This window comes from Leptonychotes weddellii, chromosome 7, assembly GCF_054177405.1.
Source record: "Leptonychotes weddellii isolate Sample4059 chromosome 7, ASM5417740v2, whole genome shotgun sequence".
In the NCBI taxonomy this organism is placed as follows: Eukaryota; Metazoa; Chordata; class Mammalia; order Carnivora; family Phocidae; genus Leptonychotes; species Leptonychotes weddellii.
Genome location: NC_138375.1, coordinates 68,503,251 through 68,529,172, shown reverse-complemented (window position 1 = coordinate 68,529,172; position 25,922 = coordinate 68,503,251). Strand labels below are relative to the sequence as shown.

Sequence of the window (25,922 nt, the reverse complement as noted above, 5' to 3'; positions counted from 1 at the left end):
GTTTCAGATATAGGATAAACTCTTTTTGGTTTTCATAGTTTTAAAGAGTTATGTCATAGTCACTCTTTATCAGTCTCCCATGATTTAATAAGACCTTGTATACTCTTACATTGGTTCTAATAAAATTTCACATTTCCATTTAATAATGATCCCATGAATATCTTCTGAAATCTGCTTTGCTAGTGATGTTACTTCTGTTTCATAAACTCAGGTACCTTTTTTTTTCCCTAGGGACTGCTGTGTGGTTTTTAACTACACATAATAACATTATGTGAACAGTATTACTTAAGTTTTAGGTTGACAATGCTGAATCAATATTTTGTTTTCAATTGAATGCATCATTAATAAGAACTACTTCAGGGACTTATTGTTCTTTCATGAAAAATGTTCCCAGAAGACTGTAACAGTCAAGAAGCTCAAATAATTGTGTGATGTGTATTTTTAATGGCAAGAGAATGTAATTTTGAATTTTTTATTCTTCTACTGGGACCCTGCATAAGTTGCACAAGAATCACAACCATCCAATCAATAGGTAGGAGACAGATTTGATCATTCTTTTGCCTTTCCAAATTGCAAATATTATCTCCATAAATATTTAATATTACTCAAATTCTTCTTTTGCTTATACAGTTGAACTACAAAATAGTATAGTTTTTTGAACGGCTTTGTCAATTCTATAAAGGAAATTCTGTTACAGAAATATTCATTGATCATCCATTGACTTTGGCAAAATATAAATATATTATGTATATTTTTATATAGACACACACATGCGTATGACTCAACTATGTGCTGATCCAGTTCTCTGGTTTTTTTGTTTTTGTTTTTGTTTGGTTTTTTTGACAGAGAGATAACGAGAGCAGGAACACAAGAGGGGGAGTGGGAAAGGGAGAAGCAGGCTTTGTGCTGAGCAGAGAGCCCTATGCAGGGCTCGATCCCAGGACCCTGGGATCATGACCTGGAGCCTAAGGCAGACGCTTAACGACTGAGCCATCCAGGCACCCGAGTTCTCTGTTTTTTAAAATATAAATTGGGGGGCGCCTGGGTGGCTCAGTTGGTTAAGCGACTGCTTTCGGCTCAGGTCATGATCCTGGAGTCCCTGGATCGAGTCCCGCATCGGGCTCCCTGCTCGGCAGGGAGCCTGCTTCTCCCTCTGACCCTCCCCCCTCTCATGTGCTCTCTCTCTCTCATTCTCTCTGTCTCAAATAAATAAATAAAATCTTTAAAAATAAATAAATAAATAAAATAAAATATAAATTGGTCTCTTGGTGTTCTGTGTATTTATCTCTCTGTTACATAAGATTAGGTTACAAGATTTTGTCTTTGTCACTTATCCCAAATAATTTCCTAAACAGGAATCGAAATAAGTACAGTATCTGTGATAATTGTCAACTTAGGGAAATATATTACTAGCAACTCATATAGAAATATAAATGGAAAAAATATACATTAACATGTATGTTCATAAATATTTTATAGCCTGGGAGATAGAGTTAAAAACAGCAATTGTCATATTAGTTTTAGTTTTTATATTATTATATAGTTGCCCATTTTGTACTTATAGAATAGTTGTTTTATGGAAGTCTTATGTTTCTAAGCATATTCTTGTTTCAAGAATCAATTATGTTTTATATTTTTAAAATATTTTGAGCATTAGATCCTCTATCCTTGTAATATGTATCTGCATGTTATACCTATGACAGATACAGTAGCAAACATACTTTTGATCACTACCCCTTCTGCTATCATTTATACTTTCCTTATTACAGTGTAAGTTAAAATAAATTATGATTTCTTTTGTAGTTTGAAAGAAAATAGCTATTAAAATATTTTGCGGAGCTTTAAAAAAAATGGTTAAGCGTTCTTGGTAGTATTTCTTAAACTCTCATGTGAATATGAATCACGTGGGGAACTTGTGAAAGGACAGATTTCAGATTTGGTGGGTGTGAGACCTTGCATCTCCGGACAGTTCGCTCCACTGACCACTCTGAGCAGCACGGTTCTACGGGCTGATGGTATATATGTAACTACCATTATATACATACTGGTATATATATGTATATGTATATATACATAGATGGAATCAAAGAGAAATGTGAAGGACAACAAAGTTTAAGCTCTTTTGATTCTGTATTTTGAACCTCAAGTGAATGATCTGCATTTCTCAAGTTCATTGCCATTTCTCATTGGCTTATTTTCCATTTAGAATGCCTTTTTTTTTTCTTTTTCAGCTCTTTTGATAGCATGTTTGTTTACCAGCAAAGAGGACTCGGGCCAATTGAAGAAGACACTATTCTTGTCATAGATCCAAATAATGCTGCAGTACTCCAGTCCAGTGGAAAAAATCTGTGAGTGAAATTACTTCTGTGGTTATTAAGGCTTGTTAGAGTGTGGCACGGGCTCTGGTCTCGGAAAGGGTGTATCGTACGGTGGCTGGTGAAAAAGCGCAGCTTACGAAAGCAGGAGACTAATCGGGCCATCCCATCTTCATTTTCTAAATAGGTGGTTCTAAACCCTGACTGAAATTAGAATCACCTGGGAAGCTTCAAAAAACCAGATTGAGATTTTGGCTGGGATGGGACCCAGGCGTCAAAAGCTAATTTTAAAGCTCCCAGGTGATTCTAATCGGTACTCAAACTTCATAGCACCATTGATACTCATGGCTAATGAAGTGAATTGCTGATCAGCATGGATCTGAAGATTAAAAAAATTTTTTTTCAGCATTAAAGTCACATAACCAAAATCATCAAGTAATCAACATTAAGAAAAAAGGCTTCTTTCTTGCTATCTCAAAGTGAAAACGAAACAAATGTCATTTTTAGTTTTCCTTAGCATGCATAGGTAATTTGGCTTTGAAAGACTTATTATTTGGTCTTATTCCTAGATGACATTTGGCAGCCAAAAAAAATATTGGCTGATATTCATGGTCATTGAAGGGAAGGGGCACCTGCTTACAGAGTGTCCTCAACCATTTTAACCTGGCAGCTTCAGGAACTATACCCTGCTCCATCTGCTTAGGCACAGGAAAAGCCAGGGAGCCATCCATTCTGAGCGCACCTGCTTATGAGGATGGTAATAATTAGAGTTGTTTTTTTTTTATATAGGATTCTAAGATGGCGAGTCAGGGGCCAAATCCTAATAGCAGCTCTACCACTTAGTGGGTTTGAGCCTGTCTCCCTGGTGCTGTACCCATGAATCAGAAGCATTCTCTTTCCAGAAAGGAATCAGAGGAAGGCGGAGAAATGGCTGCCAAATGAACCTGGCCAGCAGTGGGGTGTCTGTGTTGAAAGCAAGTCATAAGCCTCACATTCAGTCACCAAAACACAGATCTAGTTCAGTTCATTAGTCAAGCTCACAGTGTTACGGTCTTGGCTCATGAAAAAAAAAGTCTGTGGTGTCACCACCATGGTTAAGGCTAGAATCTGACAAACAGCTTGTGGTTTGTCAGATGTCATTTGACCACAACCACATTAAGATATTGCCCATGTGTTTGTTAATTCTAAGTTCCTTAAGCCTGTGAGCCTCTGTCTACATTAGTTTCCAGTTAGTTCTCTTACCCAGATTATCCCAGTTGATTTGTTAAAGAGATTAACCTTCTCCAGTGATTATCCAGCACACCACTTCACTTTGCTTCGATGAGCTTGTATGCTGGAAGGTGTTTTCTTTGGGTTTTACTGTCTTTAGGAGGCACTCTTAAAGCTTTCGAGTCCTATATTTAATATTTTCTATTAACACAGCTTACATTACCTCGAAGCATGTTTAAACTATTCAAACTATATAAATCCATTTATATTTTTCTAGACAATTTGCTTTATACAATTTCTAAAATGTTAATATTTATGATCTTTGAACTTGTTTTTAAATTGATATTATTTGTGTTGTTTAATATACCATACTTTGTGATAAATACTTGTAATTGATTGTAGGCTTCATTTATACATTTTTCAAAGATTAAATAAATACCACTCAAGGTATGTCAAAAGGAGGGGTGGGGGGATGGGGTAACGGGGTGATGGGCATTAAGGAGGGCACATGATGTAATGAGCACTGGGTGTTATACGCAACTGATGAATTATTAAACTCTACATCTGAAACTAATGATGTACTATATGTTGGCTAATTGAATTTAAATTAAAAGAATGTACTTTAAAAAAAGACATGTCAAAGGAGGTTTCTATTTTAACAGGTATTTTCATTTAATTTATGTTGGGCTTTAGTAATGCAGGTACATGTTTATCAATTCATAAATTTATATTACCTTTACAGATTAATTAGCAAAAAAATTCTTCTCATGTATGCTTTGGGAGTAATTATATAATTAAGACCATTACTTTTATTTTGCAGATTTTATTTGCCCCATGGCTTGAGTGTAGATAAAGATGGAAATTACTGGGTCACAGACGTGGCTCTGCATCAGGTGAGCTTCCATTTGGCAGGGATTCAAATAGAACTTAATGGAGTTACGCTTTTGAAATGCTCTAGAGCTGTCTGGGTCTTTTTCTGTCACACAGGAAGTTGATAACAAGAAAATGGAACTGCCACATCTGAAATGTTTCCTTTAGAACTCAGGGCTAGGAAAAGCTAGTATGTAAATAATCAAGTCACCCTTCTATGTTGGGCTGGCAGGAAGCTTAGGGCCAGATGTGAGCCTTCACTGTAACAACTGTATGGGCCTCCCCACACTTCTTGGCTCTCCACATTTGCTTTTCTTTTCTGTGTTCCCAGGGCTTAGTTCTGTTTTATCACTTGTGTTGTTGTTTTTTCCTTAAACCACTTTAATCTTCTATAAATCCAGGCGAGATCTTCAGGAACATCCATGTTTATATTTAAAACATCACATTTTTGTTGTTTTTAAAGGAAGTTCTATTTCCATCACAGAATAGACATAAGGCCTTCCTCTCAAAAGATGAGCTTTAATATCCATTTTATGAAAAGGTGGCAAAGAAGTATGAAAACTAGGAGAAAAAAAAACAACCTGGAACTCAGAAGACATAACTATAAGAGTCTTCAAACACCATCTCAGTAAACAGTTATTGCTCATGTATTACCTGGAGAGCACTGTACTATTAGCCGAGGAGAGACAAAAAAAGTGTGACGTGGGGGGAACAAGACACCGTTCACTACTAGTCTCCATTCACCGACAATTACCTGGATGACCTTGAGCAGATCATTTAATCTCTAAGGGCCTCCCTTAAGAATGTAGGAATCAGACCAGATGATTTTTAGAGTCCTATCCAGTTCTACCAAGTATCTTCTGCTAAATAAACCTCTGGGAGCTTCCACTCTAATTGCCTGTGAAAGTGGTCTAGGTGAGGCAGGGGTGTACCCATAATAACCATGCAGAGTGGGTAAGACTTTTGTTCCTTCTTTAAAAAGGTGTTCAAACTGGATCCAAACAGTAAAGGCGGCCCTCTCTTAATCCTGGGAAGGAGCATGCAACCAGGCAGTGACCAGAATCACTTTTGTCAACCCACTGATGTCGCTGTAGACCCAGACACTGGAACCATCTACGTATCAGACGGTTACTGCAACAGTCGGATTGTGCAGTTTTCACCAACTGGAGAGTTCATCACACAGTGGGGAGAAGGTACTCAATCTGACTCTTGATCTCTGTCATTCTTAGCCAGTTACACTAGGAACTAGCGACTGGGTGTAATTGTCGGATGTAATTGTCCCCTACAGTGGGAAAAGTAGGGCCTCCATATGTATCCAGTTGGCAATTTTCTTACACACACACACAGTCTTGTGAGAGGAAAAAAGAATGCTTCAACACAAAAACTTTGTCCAAATAGGGAGAAAATCCATAATGTGTTTGTGGGCAAGAGATATTATAAACTTACAAACTGCTTTACCTTATTTTTCCCCTGGTCCCCCAGATATTTAATGGTTTACTACCATGGACTTGGAAACATTAGAAAACGTTAAAGTCAGAATTTGGGTGATTTTACAAATTGTGTATCTGAGGTTTTTCTTTGTTCTGTAGAGTCTTCTAGGAGCAATCCTAAACCAGGCCAGTTCAGTGTTCCTCACAGCTTGGCTCTTGTGCCGCATCTGGGCCAATTATGCGTGGCAGACAGGGAAAATGGTCGAATCCAGTGTTTTAAAACTGACACCAAAGAATTTGTGCGAGAGATTAAGCATGCATCATTTGGAAGAAATGTATTTGCAATTTCATATATACCAGGTACTTCATCTTTATTATTTGTGTTTTGTCATGCTATACTCTATCCTTACAAATTATTTCTCTTAATATGCTTTTTTTATGAATTATTTTTCTTATTAAGGGATTGAAGATGCTTCATAGATCAGATCTTGAACTATTTTAAAACTGTTAGTGCCTTGTAGATCATTTTCAACTCATGTGACCCTGTTCTTTATACAGAAATAAGAAAGCACTCAAACTTAACTCTTTGTAATGGATTCAAAAATTGTTCTCAAATACGGATTTTCATTTTTCCTTAATTGGGATCATTTGCTCTAGTTATTAAGTGATTAATATTGTATCTTTACAATATTAATAAAATCAGTACAGTGATAAAATCAGTACAGTATTCAAAATACTTCTGCTTCACATTTTTTTAAAAAGCAGTGGCCAAGTTTTTTTGGTTTTTTTTTTTTTTTTAAGGTAAAGATGTAAAGTAAGTGAGGCTTACTTAATGGCTTAAATGCCAAGATAAATGACCAATAAAATCCAGAATTTTTTTCTCCTTTTCAAAATAGATTTTCTGGACTTGAAGAAAATCAGAAAAATAATACAAATTTATAAAATAAGCTCCAGTTGATTCATATTACAAAATAACTTGCTTATGATTTCTTTAAATCATGAATACTGAACAACTAAAAATATATTTCTAAAATGTCTATATAATTTTTACAATATATTTCATAAATATATGTGTACCTCTATTAAAGTAGCATTGACTATTTGTAGTCATCGCTATTATGTTTACATTTCTTATACTATTAAAGTTGCATATGCCTGCTCTCTTCCCAAGCATGCCCCAATGTATTTAGGAAATGGAGTAAAGAGACTCAGGTGACCAGATTAAGGAGCAAGTTTGGCTTCCACAAGGAACAAGTAACAAAATAATAAAAGACTCTCATTAATGTCAGTGAAAAATTCTCATGTTCGTTTTTACTTCATACGTTAAAGAATAAATTTGGCAAGACCATCCACTTAATAAGGAGGGTGGTCAAGTTCATGGTGACTAAAAATAAATCAAATTGGAGAAAAACACTAAGACTATGAGAGAAAATCTGGTTAAAAATAGAATATAAGCAAAGACAAAGTGTATTATAATTGGAATTCCCTCTGCAGTATTGCACAATAATAACTGATGCTGATATGTTGATTTTTTTCTTAGTATGATATGCTAAAGAACCTTTTCCTGAAATCCTTTAAAAAAAAGATGAAAAGATCTTAGCAGTTCAGTGCGATGTATATTTTATTGTGTTTTAATTCTTTAAAACATAATATTCAATCATCTGAAGTGTTTATTTCACCCAAACATCACGGTTTCTATTATTTTGTATAAGCACTACTACATTAAGAAATATAACTTTGCTATACAAAGTATTCATGGAATTAATATTAAAAAAGATGGTCTAATTTTTTTAATTAGGAAAAAATAAGTCTTTGATAATCTGAAGTGCGCATCTCACATTTTCAGACTTCAGTTGTTTAAACTCAGATTATTATGTTTCTACCGTAACTTCACTTGCTGCCTTTGTGTATTTTTCTCTTGATTCTCCTCGTAGCGATAGCGTATAGTACTTATTTTTTAAAAGATCTGATATCCCACAGTGACTGACTTAAAGGTTATCACTAGGATGTCTGTGATAACCATATGTCTCTGTATCTATATCACTACCTGTGTATTCCTGATTTCTACCGGCTTCCTAAGTGGAAAAGGCCTTGCAGTTCCTGGTTTTCCTATTATAAGGAGGTTAGTGCCTTAACTAACTTGTTTGCCCCTGTTCTTATTATTCAAGATAAATTTGCTTAGTATTTTATTTTCTACTTTTGTTTTCAATTGTAGGGACTAGGCTGACCACCTGAAGTCAATTGTTTGTGTAATGTACATGCATATATTTGAAGGCCAGTCTCCTCCGTATTTTAAAGAAAGGTTAACTGGAAGTATTGTCACAGGTTTGCTCTTTGCGGTGAATGGGAAGCCTTTCTTCGGGGACCAAGAACCTGTACAGGGATTTGTGATGAACTTTTCCAGTGGGGAAATTATAGATGTCTTCAAGCCAGTGCGCAAGGTATTCACATACATTGCCTAGGTATCCGTTGTCATGAGAATAAACTAAGATACGAATCTTGGCATTCAATTTGTACCTGAATGATTTTTAAAAACTTTAAGGAGATGTGATAACTTTCTTAACTATGTTTTTAGGAGTTTCCTATTACTATGTTTTGTTTAGAATAAATATCCTTGTCTGTTCTTAGATCAGTTTCTTCAGATGCAAAGTAACACTGTATGCATTTCTAAGGTTCTGAGTAGACTTTGCACACCAGAGCAGGTTGAAATTCACTGTAGTTAAAATACCAAAAAAATAAGTCTTTTCCTGCTTTCATCCAAGTAGAGAGGATACCACAGTATGTTAAATTGTACTTTTGTAGTTCTCTTAGATCCAACAGAAATCTTGTTTGCTTTTTGTATGCTGCTACTGCATTGAGCAACAAGACTTGAAAATAGCACTTTCTGGAATTTATTCAAGTCCTCAAGGCTTGGTTTAGGACAGAGACTAAAGGCTAATTGTGACTTCACAAATGGTTTACCACTGCTTATTCTAATAGTGCTTTTTACACACACCCTGACTGGTTCGCCATGCCCGTCGCCCTTCCGTCTCTTCCGTGTACCCTCTCTGCAATCTGACCGGGCTGCCAGAATGATCAGAATGCTCACATACACTGCCTGCATATGCCTGTGGCTGATTTTAGAATATTCAGCCTGCTACAGTGCTGCAAATGAGAGTTATTTTTTCCAAAACATGTAAAGATATATTGGCTTTACTTGGATCAAAGTGCAACTATCATGAAGCACTGGACAAACTCTATCTCCATACTCATAACAGTATTCTTTAAAATAACAAATTTGCTATATTAAAAAAAAACTTCAAAATGCCTCAATATTTGAGAAATTTGTCTGTTAGAATACTGACAGCTAGGCTGGGATTGATCAGAATTCATTCTAGAGATATTTATTAAGTTTCTGCCCCATGTCAGGCACCATGCTAGATTCTGAGGATATGATGGTGAACAGAACAGGACAGAGCCTACACAGCCTCGTCCTCAAATGGAGTTTTAGCAAAAGTTACAGGATCTGAAATGAACCAAGCTGAGTCTGAACGAAAGATTGCAGTACAAATTCCCTTTTTCTTCGTGTTTCTGTTCATACACAACAAATAGGACTTTTCACACTATCTCACCTGAAAAGCAGTGAAGAATCAAATATCTAATGATAGTAGCCCTTCAGAAATTCATTACATTGATAATATATATTTTACTTCAGTAGTGTTTCAGATCCTTACTGATTATCCGATCTTCATTATTTTGCCCCTCTGAGTTTTAACTTCCTCGTATCTATTGATACAGTGAGAGATTTAACTTTCTTTTATGTCTTCACTTTGTATTAGTGTGGTGTTTGCTTTGATTTTTCTTTTAATAATAATATACTCTGTCAACCAAGGACATTAACTTTCAATTCAAATATGCATCGAGAAAGCAAAACTATGTGCTACATAAGAAACTAAATTCTAAATGAGCCTTATTCTCATAAAAACCTTATTCTCATATGAACAGCCATATGAAATGAAAACCTCAGAAAGCATTATGCCTAAACATTAGCATTCACCAGACATTCAACAATGAGTAAGTCACAATATGTAAGTCAGTACAGCAAACTTAAAAGAGAGCCTAACTCCGAGGTGAAATTTGCTTTTCCTTTCAATAAACAAGAACTGATATTACACCAAAATCTAGAAATTTGTTCTGTGTTGATTCAGTAAATGAAAATCAGTTTATGAATCTCTCACAATTGCCATTTAATTACATTATCATCACAAAGATTAAATTGGTTTGAAGGAACTCATATGGTATATTGACTCCTATGTAAGAAGAGATTCTTCCTTCAAATCAAAAGTCAAGTTTTACATAATGTGTCTGCAGCTCTGTGTGTGCCTGTCCACCACTTACTTCCTTGTGTACTTCAGTTCTCCTTCTTCTATTACATTCTTCAGAAAAGTTTGTGCCTGAACATATGAGCTCCATTTTTATGTCTGTGCAAGGAGGCTGAGACAGTAGGACAGTAAAAAGGATGGTTCTGTCAAGTGGTATCAAAAAGGTATGAGGGCAAAAGATACACAGTTACCTCCCACTTTCTTCTCCCCATAATCACAAGAAAGACTATGATCCCTAACATCCATCTGCTTGCATACACACCTTTCAGGCTTGCATTTTTTTTGTCTTCTTTCTTTTGCAAGGCAGCTCATATGGAAGGGAATGATCCCTGCCACTCCATACCAAAAAGAAAAGAAAAAAACAGCCCAGATTTACGTTGTTTCTCCAGCCTTAACAATGGAGATTAAAATTTACAATATTTGGGGCTCCTCGGTGGCTCAGATGGCTAAGCGTCTGCCTTCGGCTCAGGTCATGATCCCAGGATCCTGGATGGAGCCCCACATCGGGCTCCTGGCTCAGCGGGGGAGCCTGCTTCTCCCTCTCCTTCTGCCTCTGCCTCTCCCCCTGCTCATACTCTCTCTCTCTCTCTGTATCTCTGTGTCTCAAATGAATAAATAAAAAATAAATAAATATAAAATTTACAATATTTGACAGTATTCGAGCTCAAAGTTTCACATAAGGGAAATTATTTATCCAAAGCTACCTAGTAAGTAGCACACCTGGATCTTATACGCAAGTCTTTAGACCCTAGAATGTGTTTAACCTTTTAATCCCCTGAGGTGCACATTGGTGCACCACAGGATGCATTAAACTACAACATAACTTGGTACAACTTCTTAGAGAACTATTTGACTTAATGTTAAGTTTAAACATGATGTGGTGTTAAAGCAAACATAATTATGATTCTGAGAATACAAATCCCTTATGAATTTTTAAGACAAAATATAAGATTTTGAGAGCAGGTTGCCCTGGGCAATGTCACCAGATGCCCCAGGAGGATGCTGTCATTCTCTCTCTTGTCAGTTTGACTTTGTTAGGGAGGGGTACCTCAACAGAAGAGAGAAGAAACCTCAGAAGAATTTACAAAGCCTGAATTGGAAGATCTTTAAATTCATTCAATTCTGAGATCCTCAAGCTTAATCCTAAAGCTTAACAATGCGATTTTCTGTTTCAAATGACACAAAGGAGTAGAAAAGTTCATTAAAAAGATTACAGTTGAATCCTTCTGATTGCAGTAGGAATAGAGGTCCCAAAGTCCTATCCACTGTCCTCCTCCTGAGCCCCCTAATGGCCACAGAGTATTTCCAACAGAACCCTTGGCTCCCTGGATCCGTTTGAGGACCACAGATAGAGGTTTATTGTTATTGTAGCCTTGAATCGATGACATATTGTGATTTATTTAAAGCAAAATCCTTAGCCAATGAATAGTTCACACATTTCCCCCCTCACCTTTGTTCTATTAGATTATTTTTCCTATCAGAAAATATGAAGCACTTTACAAGCATATGTTTTGCAAAGCAGTTTCTAAGAACATATTTTGGTATAGAAGAGGAACTACCTATAATTGGCAAGCCTGTTGCCACCTATTAGCTGAACCCAAAATAAAGATGAACATTTAATGACTGGCTTGTGAGAGCAACAAGGCAACATTTTGATTTCTGGCTTTCTGTTCTTCTCATGCACGTTTGTCACAGCTCATTTGATAGTATGAAGGAATGAGCCTCCTTGGCATGGCTGTCTCATTTTTCTTTTCAATGTGACAAACTGTTGATGACTTTCCAAGCATAATAGTATCTCCACAGCGGGTATTCTGCCCCGCCTAAAGTGAGCTAAGAACAGTAGTTTGCCTCGTTAGCGCCCTTTGTACTTAGCACACCGGCGCGGGCAGATGCCACCTGAGAGGACCAGAGTCGGGGTGTGCTCCTGTTCATACGCACTGGTCATTTTTTTTGAGAACTGTATACTAAGACGGGCCTCCTAACCTCAACAGTGAAAAAAAATCATCCATGTCCTGCCAACTGGTGGCCAAGTGGCACTTTTGAAAGCTTCAGTTGCCAGACAGAAATGGCAACAGCACAACATTTTAAGGCTGCTTTTCCAGGAACTAGTTTGGTGACCACGAGAAAGTCACAGAAAGTACCCCCCTATCTCTTATGTGCTCATGACTGAGAGGGCTGTGATTTGAAATGGAAATATGGCAGGAAGAAAGACATATTGAGACACTGAATATCTAAAGTAGGTAAAAAAAAATAAAAAAATAAAGCCCAGGACATACTTGGAGGTAACACTCTATTTGTTTCCCTTTGCTGACTGAAAATACTGCAAGCCTGGGCAGTAACAATCCCCACGCTGCTGCCTCTCTCCTGAAATGCACTTCAGAAATAGTCTGAAGGCCCTGAGTCTTGGAAGTGACTCTTCTCATCAGAAACGTATAAATAGTTTTTCAGGAAGCATATAGGATGGGAAGTATTATTATTATTGTTATTGTTATTCCCCTCAATGAATAATAATAAAAATCAATACTCGGTCTTTTTTTTACTTGTGTAGATTAAAACAGGCAAATGTGATAGTGATTGAAAGAAAAAAGAAACATGAAGGCAAAAAAAGAAATAAATAGGTAGATAATGGAACACCGAGTAAACAAAACTGGAAAACAATAATCTTATAAATGTTCAATTTTAAGACTTGAAAGTCAGTGGTGAGGGTCCCTTCGCATTTTCCAGTGGCTAGAGTCAGTGCCTAGTGAGTGAGTGAATGCCTCTTCTTGGCCTAGAGCTGCTTGGATGGAATTATAGTTTGTTTGGTTTGATTAATAGGCTTATTGCTTTGTTGTGTGCTTTGCTTTGTTTTCCTGCCTTTCCCTGAAGAATTCAAGGAGAGGCTCACCACCACTGCCCCCCCCCGCCCCCGCCCCGCCCTGTGTGTTCTTCTTTCGGCAGCACTTTGACATGCCTCACGATATTGCTGCGTCTGGAGACGGGACCGTCTACGTGGGAGACGCTCACACCAACGCTGTCTGGAAGTTCACCTTGACTGAAAGTACGGTGTTGACGGTGTTCCTGTCCATATCTTCCCTCAGCTTTATTGCCTCAAAGCATGTGAAAAAAAATTTGCATTTCCTTCTCTTTTTACTGATAGGAGTAGGAAATCAAAATAGAATTGGCGGTTGTTAAAAGACCTGTTCGGTTTCATTTCAGGGATTAAATTAATATTTAAAAAGTAGAGAGAAACAGCTTTTTTTTTTTTTTCCTGGCAGTTATCCCCTTGTTTCCACAGATACTCCACAGGAAATTCTTGATGCCTGGAGTAATGTCTGTTACATTGAAAGCCAGTGTTAATTCCAGCTTAGTTCCAGAGGGACATGACGGCTTTGGCCAAACAGAGGGGCTGACTGGCTTCCACACTGCTATCACTTCCCGTGTGGCTCTTCAGCTCGCAGGGGCTGCTGAGCATCAAGGAGCTCCAGCCTCCGTGTCAGACACAGATTACCCCAAGCAGGAAGCACCCTGAGTTTTTCCCTTTAGGCTGCAGCTTGTTCAAAATACCGAACTGTTATTTCATGTAACTCAAAAGTATGTCTGGGGACAGAAGAGCTTCTCTGTTGGGACCAAGCCAGCTAGTTTGGGGATTTTCTAATTGCAATGTGGACATTATTTCTAATTCTTGAAAAGTATACTAACCTAACTTCTGATATCATACTAAGAAACATAAGCTTTCTAGATTCAAACATAATAAATGCATTTAATAGGCCACAAAACCCAAGGTTCAGAGATGCTTTTAAAATATGGCAGGGTCCAAACCATAGGAGAAGATGGAGGTAAGGAAAGGAATGGTAAATTTGAGGTATCAGGAGCTGCAACAGGCAATTTTAGAGAAATAATAAGGACATTTGGAATTGGTGAAGATAAATGCTAATTATAATAAGGAAAAGCAAAAATTACAGCAAGGAAAAAATGTAACTTATAACAAAAGTAAAATCAGGAGTCCAAAAACTTTAATCAGATACCATACAGATCTTGGAGCCTAAGTAATTTGATCTTCAGAATTGTCCTTTGAGTAGCTTTTGCCATTTTGTAATAAGGACCCAGTTAAGGTTAAGTGCACAGAGGTGTGCATGGCCTATTCCACTCCATCAATAGCTTTCCATTCCCCTCGCAAGTGTAGTCTCCCACCACCTGCCTCCTCAAAGAGGAACCAGAGGGTATAGGCAGACAGGAAAGCAAAGAGAGAGATAGATAATTCCCAATTCCAGGACTAAACCCAGGCTTTTAAGAATAAAAAAAAAAAAAAAAAGAATGAATACCTTTCAGTCTAGAAAAGACCTCAGAAATCTAGACTGCACCTTCATTTTATAGGTAGCAACATGATACTTAAACTCATTCAGATTCTGGTCTAAGGCTCTTGATACCACCCTAGTAGCCTGTACTCAACAGAGATGCATATCCAAGTCCCCTGGGGAGGGCTCTCATGACACACATGGCCAGACCCCACTCTAAGATCTATAGAAAGGAGTGGGGTGATAATATGTGTATTTTGGAAAGGCTTCCCAAGTTGAGAAGCGCTGCAGTGTAGCATTCAGCTTTGAAAGAGAAGAACCCTGTGTGTAGTCCATATTGCACCTGAATAATAAATCTCCTTTTGGAACAGTAAGACTGCCATCAGAAGCTACACAAATGTCTCGTGTATTTGCATTCTAGGATTTAACTAGTCAAACCTATTTAGGTGAGTTAGAAGACTGGTGATAAAACGTGGCAGAATTAGTCATCAGTCTAGATGTCCACATGAAAACAGAACCACTTGATGTTTCAGAAATAATACATTATGAACTCCACAAGGAAAATCTCATTTTAAATATGAGGAGTTTAGAAATATTTCAGCTTTTGCTAGGAAATTGTATCCAGGACTCATGGGTCTGGCACCTAATTAGTGGTTTGTCTTAAACTCTTCCGTAATATGATAGTGCATTTGATAAATTGAAGAAATATTTTCCACTGAGTAAAATTAATGTCAAAATTAAGTTTTCAAGGTTTTTTGGAGTTTCTGATTTTCTTTTTCCTTTGCTGTGTTGTTACAGAAATGGAACATCGATCAGTTAAAAAGGCTGGCATTGAGGTCCAGGAAACCAAAGGTTGGTCTCTTATGACTCTGAAAACCCAAGCTATTTATGCTGAATTCTTTTATGGCTCTTGATTGCACTTGAAAAATGATCAGACTAAAAATATAATATAATCTGGTAAATTATCCATAACTTCTCCTATGTACTGAGCTTTTAAACCTACATGTTGCCACTGTTTCCTCTGATAAATGGAGTGGTAGTAATGAGCTCAGATTCACTGATTTCAGGTGATAGAAAGTGATTCTGTAACAAGTGGGCCAGAGACACTCAGGGAAAAAAAAAGTCAGTCAGTCACTTTTAGAAGTACATTAACCTCAGGCAAGTGGGAAAATACCATCCAGTATATGCTGGAAAAGGCCTTCCTTAGTGGGCTCTAGTCTAAATGAGTGAGTTACTGTGATGGGGGCCTGAAAAGATGAGCTGCTCCCTAAGCGCCATTCTTAGCACCATTTGCCTCCCAACATTTACTGAGGGCCATCCAAATATAAGGCACTATAATGGGCTTAAGGGAAATCAAACTGTGCCTGACTTCAAGAGACTTATAACCTACAAGGAGTGTGTGTGTACGTGTGTGTGTGTGCATACATATACATATATACAAATAAGTATAGCTTTAGTAAATACTATCAGGAATGGGAAATGGAATTTAGCTACTGGTAAGCAACTACTGGTTTTAGTAGGAATCCCAGTCGAATTATTTTCTCCCTTTCCTAGGATCAGTTTATATTTGTACATGTTCTCCTATCTGCAGGGTTTTGACATGGTCATGTGAAGTTAAGAACTCACTAAAGGTGCTCCTCATGTTTAAGTAGCAAAGTGATTCCATTATTATTGGTTGCTTTACAAATGATTCACCTAGATATTCAGACGTAACCCTAGGCTTACTTGTTTTCCTTTCTCGTGAAAGCAGGTGGAGAGAGATGCAAAGAAGCAAGAACCAAGAGGGAGTTTAGGGGTTTTATGTAGGCAGATAAGAGAATATAGCCGGCTCAAGGTTGAAGGGGTAAGATAATATTATAAAATAAATAAATAGCAATTGTTTGGCATTTGTAGAGATTCAACCCAGGTGACTCTACTAAGTGGCATTCATACCACACCCATATCAAAGAGTTCCTGGTCCTTTATTTTTCTATGATTGTTACATATAGAATTATTGGTGAGTTGTTTGCTCTAGAATAAAGATATTAGTAGTAGTAATAGCTCTCACTTACAGAGCACAAACAATGAGCTGTACAAAAATTACTAAGTTAACTCCTTACACCAACCATGTGATAATTGCCAAACCATTTCTGTTTAAATAAATCCCACCAAAAAAAAAAAAAAAAATCCTAGATTATACTGCTTGACTTGTTGAGAACAGCTCAACCACACTCATCTCTTCTTGCCTGGCCAATGAAGGATGAACAAGGCTCTCCCCAGGCCATTTCCTCTTTCCTCAGTGCACATCACTGACTGCATTCGGTCAGAGAACCTCCCAGCCTTGTGGCAGAACACAGAAGTTCAAATAGTAAATGTTATTGAAATATCTCGTCATGACAGTCCCATTTTAATAACTAGGAATACCCAAACACAAATGAGGTTTGTTCTAGTCCTCTTTGAACCCATATGACTCTCATTAAATCTTTCTTTTTTTAAGATTATTTTCTTATTATAGAAAGGAATACAAATCATGCTGAATCCCCAAAAGTTTGTCTTTTATCAAAATCTGGAAGGTTAATTTAAACCACTTCTTACAAAAGAGAGGGAGAAACATCCCAGATTTAGCAGACTTATAAATTTCCAACTTGGAGTAACCTCTGATGACACTTGCCCCCACTGTGAATGGTCACATAACTGTCGAATAATAACAGTGTTTCGGAGCCAGCGTGTTCACAGGGAGTTGCAGGGATAAGAGAATTTGTGATGATCAGAAGCTTAGGAAAGGGGTTTTCAAATAAAGTTGCTAGGGACAAAACAGATATGCCAATGTCCCACCAAAATCATAGCCTTCACTCCTCCCTCCCCAAAATAAAAGATGATGATGGTGAATCAGTCTCAATAAAATAAAAAGAAACTCTCTAGTGCAGTTAGTATCTTAGGCCTCATAGAGAACAACAGATTATAGGGGAAGCACAGTGCATTAAAGAAAAAAAATTGGGAGGGAGGACAGAGTAATCTCATTGGTGCTATGTGCACTTTCCCTGCTACTTCATAGTATGCCATCTAAAAGCTTCAGTCTTCAGTTCTGTCTGTAATGAACTGGGTATTAATTGCTGGATTCCTGTATTAAGGATGTCTCTCCTTTACTGTCTGAGTTATTCCAATTCCAGCTGGTCTCTGGACTTCCCTTCTCTCCAGGGAAAAGAAACACGCACATGCTTGTATGTGGGAGCTCACACAAGAATGCACCTAGCTTCCCTTTCTAAACTCAGTGCTTTAAAGAAGGAAAAAAACTTCTATACATTGTCTTTTCAATATTATATTTATTTCCAAGTATCTATAAGGATACCAGAAGAACTTGTTTGAAGACATTTTTGTTTTCAATGGAATACAACTGGCATCTTCTATGATAGAAAACATCGTATGAGGCACCCCTACCTTCCAGAAGCCCCAGGTTCTGGCCAGTGGTAGAGCTTCTTCACTGTTCCTTCATCAGGGGTGTTCCAAATTAAAGAGTTTAATTTTTAATTAAAGAATTTAGGATAAAGAGTAAAATTGGCAGAATTTTGAATTATTAATGCTTTGAAAGAAATTCCTGGAATCTTAAATCATAACTCTTTTTCAGACTTTTTACTCCACTTATAAAGGTTCCTGAGAAAGAACACCAATATTGCTTTTTTGTTTGTTTTTTAGATTGGGAAATTTAAATTTTTTACCCTCTTTCTTTAAAATGTAGAGAATCGTTTAAAAATCTAAGCATACTTCAGTGGGTTCCAAAAGTGAGACTGTTCAAGTATTTTTAGTAGATGACACTCAAAGAACCAGGAGGGGTGTGGAAATCAAGAATTTCTAAAGTGCAGAGTGTGTACCTTAGCAAGTTCATTACCTCATTCTCAGCACACTCTCTGTCAATGCTAAACGATTCCTTCAGTCTGTCACCTACTTTCTAGTTCTTGTTTCCTTTTCCTGGAGCCCAGTCCTTGCTGTGCCTTACAGAGGAAACTAGATAGGAGCTGGTACAGCTGTTGTCTTTGGTATAGGTAAACCCCTAATGACAGAAAATGCTACGTGATTACTCTGGTTATAGTCACCTTCATATAGAAACAAATCCCTCTTTCAAGGCAACAAGTTCTTGACTACCAATCTACATCTTTGGTCTATTTTTTTTTTTTTTAAAGATTTTATTTATTTATTTTTTTGACAGAGACATAGCGAGAGCAGGAACACAAGCAGGGGGAGTGGGAGAGGGAGAAGCAGGCTTCCCGCCCAGGAGGGAGCCCGATGCGGGGCTCGATCCCAGGACCCTGGGATCATGACCTGAGCCGAAGGCAGACGCTTAACAACTGAGCCACCCAGGCGCCCGTCTTTGGTCTATTTTTTAATCCTACCCTCTATTTATTACTATTTTCCTACTTAAATACAGAAGGAGCTTAAATAAAACAGAACAATTTGCGTATCTCTCCCACTGTAATGAAGAAAAAGACACAACAGTTAGTAGGCAGGGAGAGTGAGAATCATACTTACATTCCTCTTGGAAACAGAGCTAGACAGGTTAAATGTGAACCATCTAAATCTACAAGCCAATCCCTTTCCTGCTCTCCTGCTGAAGTTTCAAGAGCCATTCCAGTGGACAAAGAAGAGAAATCATGGCCTCCCCTTAACAATGCCCATTACAGGGAAGGACATGAGGACTGTGAGGCCATCTGTAAAATGGTGATAGTGCTTACTCCTAGGCTTGGTGTAACGATCAAATGAGGACATTGCCTGAAACTGTGCGAAGTGCTCAGGAGATAGAATTGAGACCGTGAGGGAAGCTGGCTCAGAACATGGAAGCAAAAAACTGGGACCTGCCATTTGTGTGTATCACAAATTGTGTTTATAGTGTCTTAAGTAATTTGAGAAATGCTTCCTTGGAGAAATGTCCAGCAAGCTGCTAAGCTGTGTCTATACACATTAAACGTTAACCAAAGATTTTCCTGCCACTTGGTCAAAATTTCCCTGAGGCCATGTGATACACTCTGTATCATAGAGCAGAAGGGCACACCAAAAAACTGACCTTCCAGAAACCTTGTGAGTCTCTTGGCAAATATGTGGTTGAAACTTCTAGCCTTTGCACACTAGGGTTTTTGTACGAGTACACATATGTGCTTCCACAGGGCAAGAAAGTCTCAAGGCTCAACCTCATTTTCAAGTCAGTAGTTACTGAAATCCCTGAAGCAGCTTATATGGTTTCATTGTATCAGTTCCCAAAAAGCACATTAGGCCTAATACCTGCCCAGTACCGGTCAATATCAGAGAATTGTTCTATAAGCTATTTTCATCAACAACAATATGATATACAGTGCACCTGTGTACCCTCATGGCTTGCTGGGAACTGTATAAAAGAACCTGAAAAGGTTCTTTTTCCAGTTTGTAATCCTAGAATTAATGTGTGCAACTATGCATGTGATGTACCAATAACTCATTGACCATTAGTAAGATTCAAAAACCAAAGATTCAAGGAAGCATACTTACTAAGCACCTTCTCTAAGATAAACAGTTTTATGAAGGAGGTGTCTTTTTTATCATGACAGTTCTACAGATGAGGTTACTAAGGCCCAGACCACTTAAGTAACTTGCCCAAAGTTACATAGCTAGTTCTGTAGGAGAACTGGGATTTCAGCCCAGATTCATTTGACTCCAGTATGCACACCAATTTTTTGCCCTGCGCCATGCTGCCTGTTAATTTTAACTTTGAAAAAAATGCAAAAGGAGGATATGTTTTTTTATGGAATTATAGCTCAAGAGGGAATAAAGGACAGAATCAAAGAAAACCAATTTAAAGGTACAAAACCACTGGATGGAAAGTACTAATCACAATAGTAATTGTAGCTTGGTAGATTCAGATATTGAAATGTGAACCCCACATGCACTGACATCAACAAGTTCTTTATGAGCAGTTATTGATTTGCCTGGATAGTGGTGGGCGGGAGGGTTTTGGAATCTTTGAGTCAGTTGAATATTGTGAACTCTTCTTTCCCTGAAGACTCCGAGGCAGTTGTTGAAACCAAAATGAAGAACAAACCCGCCTCCACAGAGTTGCAGAAGATGCAAGAGAAACAGAAACTGATCAAAGAGCCGGGCTTGGGAGTGCCCATTGTTCTCATTACAACCCTTCTGGTTATTCCGATGGTTGTCCTGCTGGCCATTGCCTTATATATTCGGTGGAAAAAATCAAAGGCCTTTGGAGGCAAGTAAAACGAGCCCCTTGAACATGGAACTTACCTTTGAAAGAGTGTTTGGCCTGATTATCCTCAAAGTTTTGTCGTGATTTTTTTCAGTGTTTTTTTTAAGTGCTCTCTGCCTTTTTTGGTGTTATTATGTATGTTCCATATATTGTCTATAGTTAGTATCACAGTAGAAAAATATCTGAAGCCTCAGAAATTTGGATAGTTAGATTAAAATATAACCTTTAATACTGCCTTTCAGCAATTGGCGTAAGCCCAGTTAATGTCTCCATATGAAACTGTGTAGATAAGTGGTAGTCAGTATAAATTAGGGTCAGGGAGGAGGAGATTCTTGATGTTAGAAACAGGCCCATTCCTCAAAATATCTCGGTCAGTTATTTGGGACTTATATTTTCCTCTCCTAGTCCTGGCTTTAGCTCCTAGCTACATGACGTTGGGCAAGTTACTTAATCTCCCCAAGCCACAGTTGCCTCATCTATAAAGTGGGGATAAAACACTCACAAGGTTGTGTGAGGATTAAATGAAATAATAAACATAAAGCATTTATCACAGTTTCTGTCACATTGTAAGTGCTCAGTCAATACCACCAATGACTTTGAGGAACAATCATTGGTAATAAAGTAATAAAAGTCCTAAGAAGTCATAGAGGATACTTGTCTTAAACCTCAACTTTCCCAGGAAACCAACTATTTCTATAATAGATTATTTGGTAGTTCACAGCTTAGGCCATCAGTCTTCCTTTACCAAACAAGGCAGGGTCCAGTACTGGAGTCAGTATTTTATCAAATCATCATCACTGTATAGGACCCAGGAGCTGACAAGACATCCAGGACATTTCAAGACATTCAGATAAACAAAGAAATAATCCAACCCAAGATTCTCACCTCTCAGGAGCAGTCCCTTGGCTGGGTCACCAGGTCCTAAGGCAAGAGTCTACAGCTACGTCCAGGAAGGAATCCATGGGCCAGGGTGGGAGGCAGCATTTGATCAAGAAATAGCATCTGATTCTATTTCAGGCCAAGGCGACCATGGCAGGGATTCAGTGCCCATGGCAAAGCCCTGACACAGAAAAGGACACAGAAACAAAAAACAGAGGATTCCATTTAATAAGTGGTGAAAGGGAATTTTTCTAGGACTGGTTTGCTTTACATCTGCAATCGATAAAGCTCTGCAAAAAAAAAAAAAAAAAATACAGTTAACTCTTCAAAAAAGAACTTTTGAGCCCCTGTTATGGGTATGGAACTCTGGTGAGCAGGGGGCAAAGACAAACACAGCCATTGTCTTCATGGAGTTAGATGGAAGGTTCCGAAAGCAAGAATCTTACGTTTGCTCGTTTACTGATGTATCCTCAGCACCAGTAACAGTTCCTGGCTCTAGGGGTTTGAGAAATAGTTGTTGGAAAAATGACTGAATAAATAAATGGAGCTCACAGAAGAGATGACACATAATAAACGAGATGACATATAAAGGTGACAATAGAGGGTGGTAAGTACAGTGATAAATACACAGAGGATCAGGAACACACGGGGCCTGGGGGCAGGCAGCAGGGATGTTGGCAACCCAGCCACACTGGAAGGAGTAGCTGGGGAGTCAGGAAGGCTGGGTCTCCCCTGTTTGCTGTTAAGCCTGTGGGACATGGCACTCTCACTGCATACTGAGTTCGCAGGAGGGTGTTGGGAAGGCAGAGACCTAGGTCACACCGTATGAAATTATTATTCAATCATGTTTTATTTAGAAAAATTGCAGTTTTATATGGTTCCACCGAATACATTTAATTCTAAAAGTAGGTCAGCCTCTCACCCTTTTTCAGCGTTTGTTCTGGATAGTTCTTGTCCAATCCATGAGAATTTTTAGTAACTCTCGTCAAAGACCTCCCATATTTACTCAGCACGTACTTATTGCATGTCGGCTCCACATCAGACACTGGGCGAGGCACGGGGGATACAAAGCCAACTAAGGACTGTCCTGCATGCTTATCGAACTTACGGTCTGATTTGTTGGCCTTGTAATAGTCTTAGCAGATTCCTCCCTTCTTGCCTGTTTCTCTCCACACCCACTCTTCTACGTTTCCTCCGTCGACTGTTTGCTAGCCTTTTTCATGATGCTGCCTCTGCTCCTGGCTAGAGACTTCATAGGAGAACGCTGAGCCTCACTTCCATGACCCAGCCTGAAGGGGGTAGCCCTTCAGGGAAGCCAGGACAAAAAGTGCAGAGCGAGAGAGTGAAGGGAAAAAGAAAGTCCACTGAGAACCCTGCCTCTCCATAAAGAAAGAATGTCCATCCTTCATGGAGATGGGCAGTGCCGTTTCACCTTTATGACTGAAAATATCCTGTGTTTCAGGTCCTTGCCTTCAGTTAAGTCTTATACAAAAGAGAAACGATCTACATGGATCCAAAGCTTTCTCAAGCAGGACATGTTCTGTTCTTGACAGAAAGACTAAAGCCTAAGACAAAAACTCCTAAGTTATAATAACCAGAGCTTCCAAATTATTACAAATTCTTGGTGATTTAATTTAACTAAGATTTATTGAGCATGTACTGTGTATGCAGCAGGCACTGTTCTAAGCACATCACATGCAGTAGCCCACGTAAACCTTGCAGATGGGTAGGGATTGTCATTGATACCTCTTTTCTCTGAGGAGAAAACCGAGACTCAGAGAAGCAACTTACTGACGTTGCACAGCCTGTAAGAGACACAGGCAGGAGTCAAACCCAGCTCTGGCCCTTAGATACATCACAAGAATATATTGCCTTTTTTGCCCTTAGAATTGCATACAGACAAGAGCCAGGCCTTGTTTTTAATCACTTATGAATTCCTGATTTTGTTTTGAAAGTTGAACCCATGGTTGAGGAGGGTGATTGGGACTCATTTTGAAATGTGCCATCTTTTTCTAGCAGATTCTGAACATAAACTTGAGGCAAGTTCAGGAAGAGTGCTTGGAAGACTTAGAGGTATGCCTGTGACCTTTCAGAATCCTTCACATTTGGCTCAAAGTCAACAAGCTCATGTCCTTTAAAGAGCAAGGGGATATTTCTTATTTTTTCTCAGAAAATTAAACTCCTCGTGTGCAGCACAGCAACATTAAGTGCAGAATGCAAACCATCAGCTAAAACCAAAGTGTGTGGGCCTGGCAGCAGATTTCCCAGTTTCAGTTTTTTCTACTTTGCCTTTCTGTATCATCTGATTTTCTTCCCCTGCCTTTTATCTGGCTTCATTCGTCTTCAGTAAATTTTCCGTCACTCCTGTTGGCCTGTCAGTGCTTGTCATAGTGTAGATGACCTTTTCATACAGTCATTGAAATGAAGAGCTCCTTGAGGGACGCCAGTTCCAGAGAGCCTGAAAAAAGCAGGAGCTGAAAAATGAATCTGAAGTAATCCTATAGAAACACATATATAATCCTGGGGAGCTTTTTTTCTTATTTATTTATTATTTGAGAGAGCACAAAGGAAGAGGGAGAATCTGACTCCCTGCCGAGCAGAGAGCCCGATGCGGGGCTCGATCCCAGGCCCCCGGGACCATGACCTGAGCCGAAGGCAGACGCTTAACTGACTGAGCCACCCAGGCACCCCTTTTTTATTTATTTTAATAAATGTGTGGAGTAATATCTTTCTGACTCTGTCACGTTTTTTGTTGTTGTTTTTTTGCTAATATCTACCCTTTGGCATTACAACTTCTAATCTGTTTATCATTTAAGAATTTACAAGGAGACGGAGAATCATTTGTGCAAACTTTACCTCAGTTCCATGTCATTGTGTGCTTTCTTCAGGCAAGGGCAGTGGAGGCTTAAACCTCGGAAATTTCTTTGCAAGCCGGAAGGGCTACAGCCGGAAAGGGTTTGACCGCCTCAGCACCGAGGGAAGTGACCAAGAGAAAGATGAGGATGATGGAAGTGAATCGGAAGAGGAGTATTCAGCACCTCTGCCTGCACCCTCACTTTCTTCCTCCTGAAAACGGCCTTTGATTTAGGTTGATGAGATTTTCCAAGAATACCAGATTCCTCTCCCTTTAGCACGCTTAGAGTTTTGCGTATTTAATTGTAAACTGTACTGGTCTATGTGGGACTGTACACGTTTTATTTCCTTTGTTTTGATTTAGTTGGCTTCTGTTTCTAGTTGAGGAGTTTCCTAAACGTTCATAACAGTGCCATTGTCTTTATGTGAACAGAGACTAGAAAAACGGTCCTCTTCTTCTCACATTACGAATTTAATGATGGAAGGTTTGCTCATTTACATTATCGAGACTTTTCTGTAGATGTAAATAACCCCCTCCTCTGCTTGAACACAGTATTTTCCCAATAGCACCTCCATTGCCGATGTCTGTCTTTGGTGCCTTTCCTGTTCAGCATTCTCAGCCTGTGGCAGTAAAGAGAAACTTTGTGCTACATGAGGACAAAGCTGCTAAATATCCTATTTTTTTAAAATCACTAACATTATATTGCAACGAGGGAAAGAAAGAAGTCTCTATTTAAATTTGTTTTTTAATTTTCTTCTTCAGTTGGTGTGTTTTGGGGATGTCTTATTTTTAGATGGTTACACTGTTAGAACACTATTTTCAGAATCTGAATGTAATTTGTGTAATAAAGTGTTTTCAGAGCATTAGCTGTCAGAGTGTATTTTGCAATTTTTGCATATTTGCAGGGTTTTGTATACAACTTTTGTAATAATTACACAAACCACAGATACAGTGAAAACAATGTCTTCAACAGAAAGAAATGTGTTGTATTGTATTAAAATGAAGATGATATTTTGTTATGTAGCTGATATAAATTAAAAGCCAGCAATCAGACTTTACATACACGTGTAAAACCAGGCTCTCTTTTAAAATTCAAAGAGGGGTTTTGCCTGTTTATCAATCAGGAGGTAAATAATTTAATAAAAGGTGATCTAGCTAAGAGGAAAGCTGTGTCTCAAATTACATATGCAAAACAGTCCATCAGTGTAGGTTACTATTAGTTTTCTTTTTAAAGAATAATTTCACTCAGATTCCCAGGTATTCATGGGAATAGTCATCTTACAGTGACTACAAATTACTTTTATAACATATCTTTTTTCATCATGATCCATCAACATCATTTAGTAAGGACCTGATAACCTTCCTTTGCATAATAATCAGACTCTAGAACCGTTTCTTCAAAGTGCCTACTTGCAATTGAGGCATCTTAGTAGTGGCATAGTAGAGATTTAATTGACAAATCATGAAAACACTACAGAGTGCTTTGCAAAAAAGTATATTAATTAGAATGTCTTCCAGTTAT

The 25,922-nt window shown here is 38.3% G+C and overlaps 2 protein-coding genes across 19 annotated transcripts in view; one reads left to right on the top strand and one right to left on the bottom strand.

Annotated features, from left to right (window-relative positions):
* PAM (peptidylglycine alpha-amidating monooxygenase) overlaps nt 1-25,266 on the top strand; it is a 276,720-nt gene extending 251,454 nt beyond the window's left edge. For 3 of the 18 annotated variants that reach the window (XM_006728294.3, XM_031040293.2, XM_031040356.2), the window contains 10 exons: nt 2,232-2,348; nt 4,345-4,417; nt 5,377-5,587; nt 5,984-6,184; nt 8,150-8,265; nt 13,126-13,225; nt 15,261-15,314; nt 20,467-20,670; nt 23,566-23,619; nt 24,435-25,266. In XM_006728294.3, coding sequence (XP_006728357.1) covers nt 2,232-2,348; nt 4,345-4,417; nt 5,377-5,587; nt 5,984-6,184; nt 8,150-8,265; nt 13,126-13,225; nt 15,261-15,314; nt 20,467-20,670; nt 23,566-23,619; nt 24,435-24,616 — 1,312 coding nt within the window. In that variant the 3' untranslated portion in view covers nt 24,617-25,266. Of the gene's footprint in view, nt 1-2,231; nt 2,349-4,344; nt 4,418-5,376; nt 5,588-5,983; nt 6,185-8,149; nt 8,266-13,125; nt 13,226-15,260; nt 15,315-20,466; nt 20,671-23,562; nt 23,620-24,434 lie in introns of all 18 variants that reach the window. The other 15 variants (XM_006728293.3, XM_031040284.2, XM_031040346.2 and 12 more) reach the window with 5 other exon arrangements.
* GIN1 (gypsy retrotransposon integrase 1) overlaps nt 1-25,922 on the bottom strand; it is an 83,692-nt gene that overhangs the window by 9,246 nt on the left and 48,524 nt on the right. Inside the window, exon 11 of the mRNA XM_081826506.1 lies at nt 21,553-21,727. The gene's annotated coding sequence lies outside the window, so the exon portion shown is untranslated. The remainder of the gene's footprint in view (nt 1-21,552; nt 21,728-25,922) is intronic.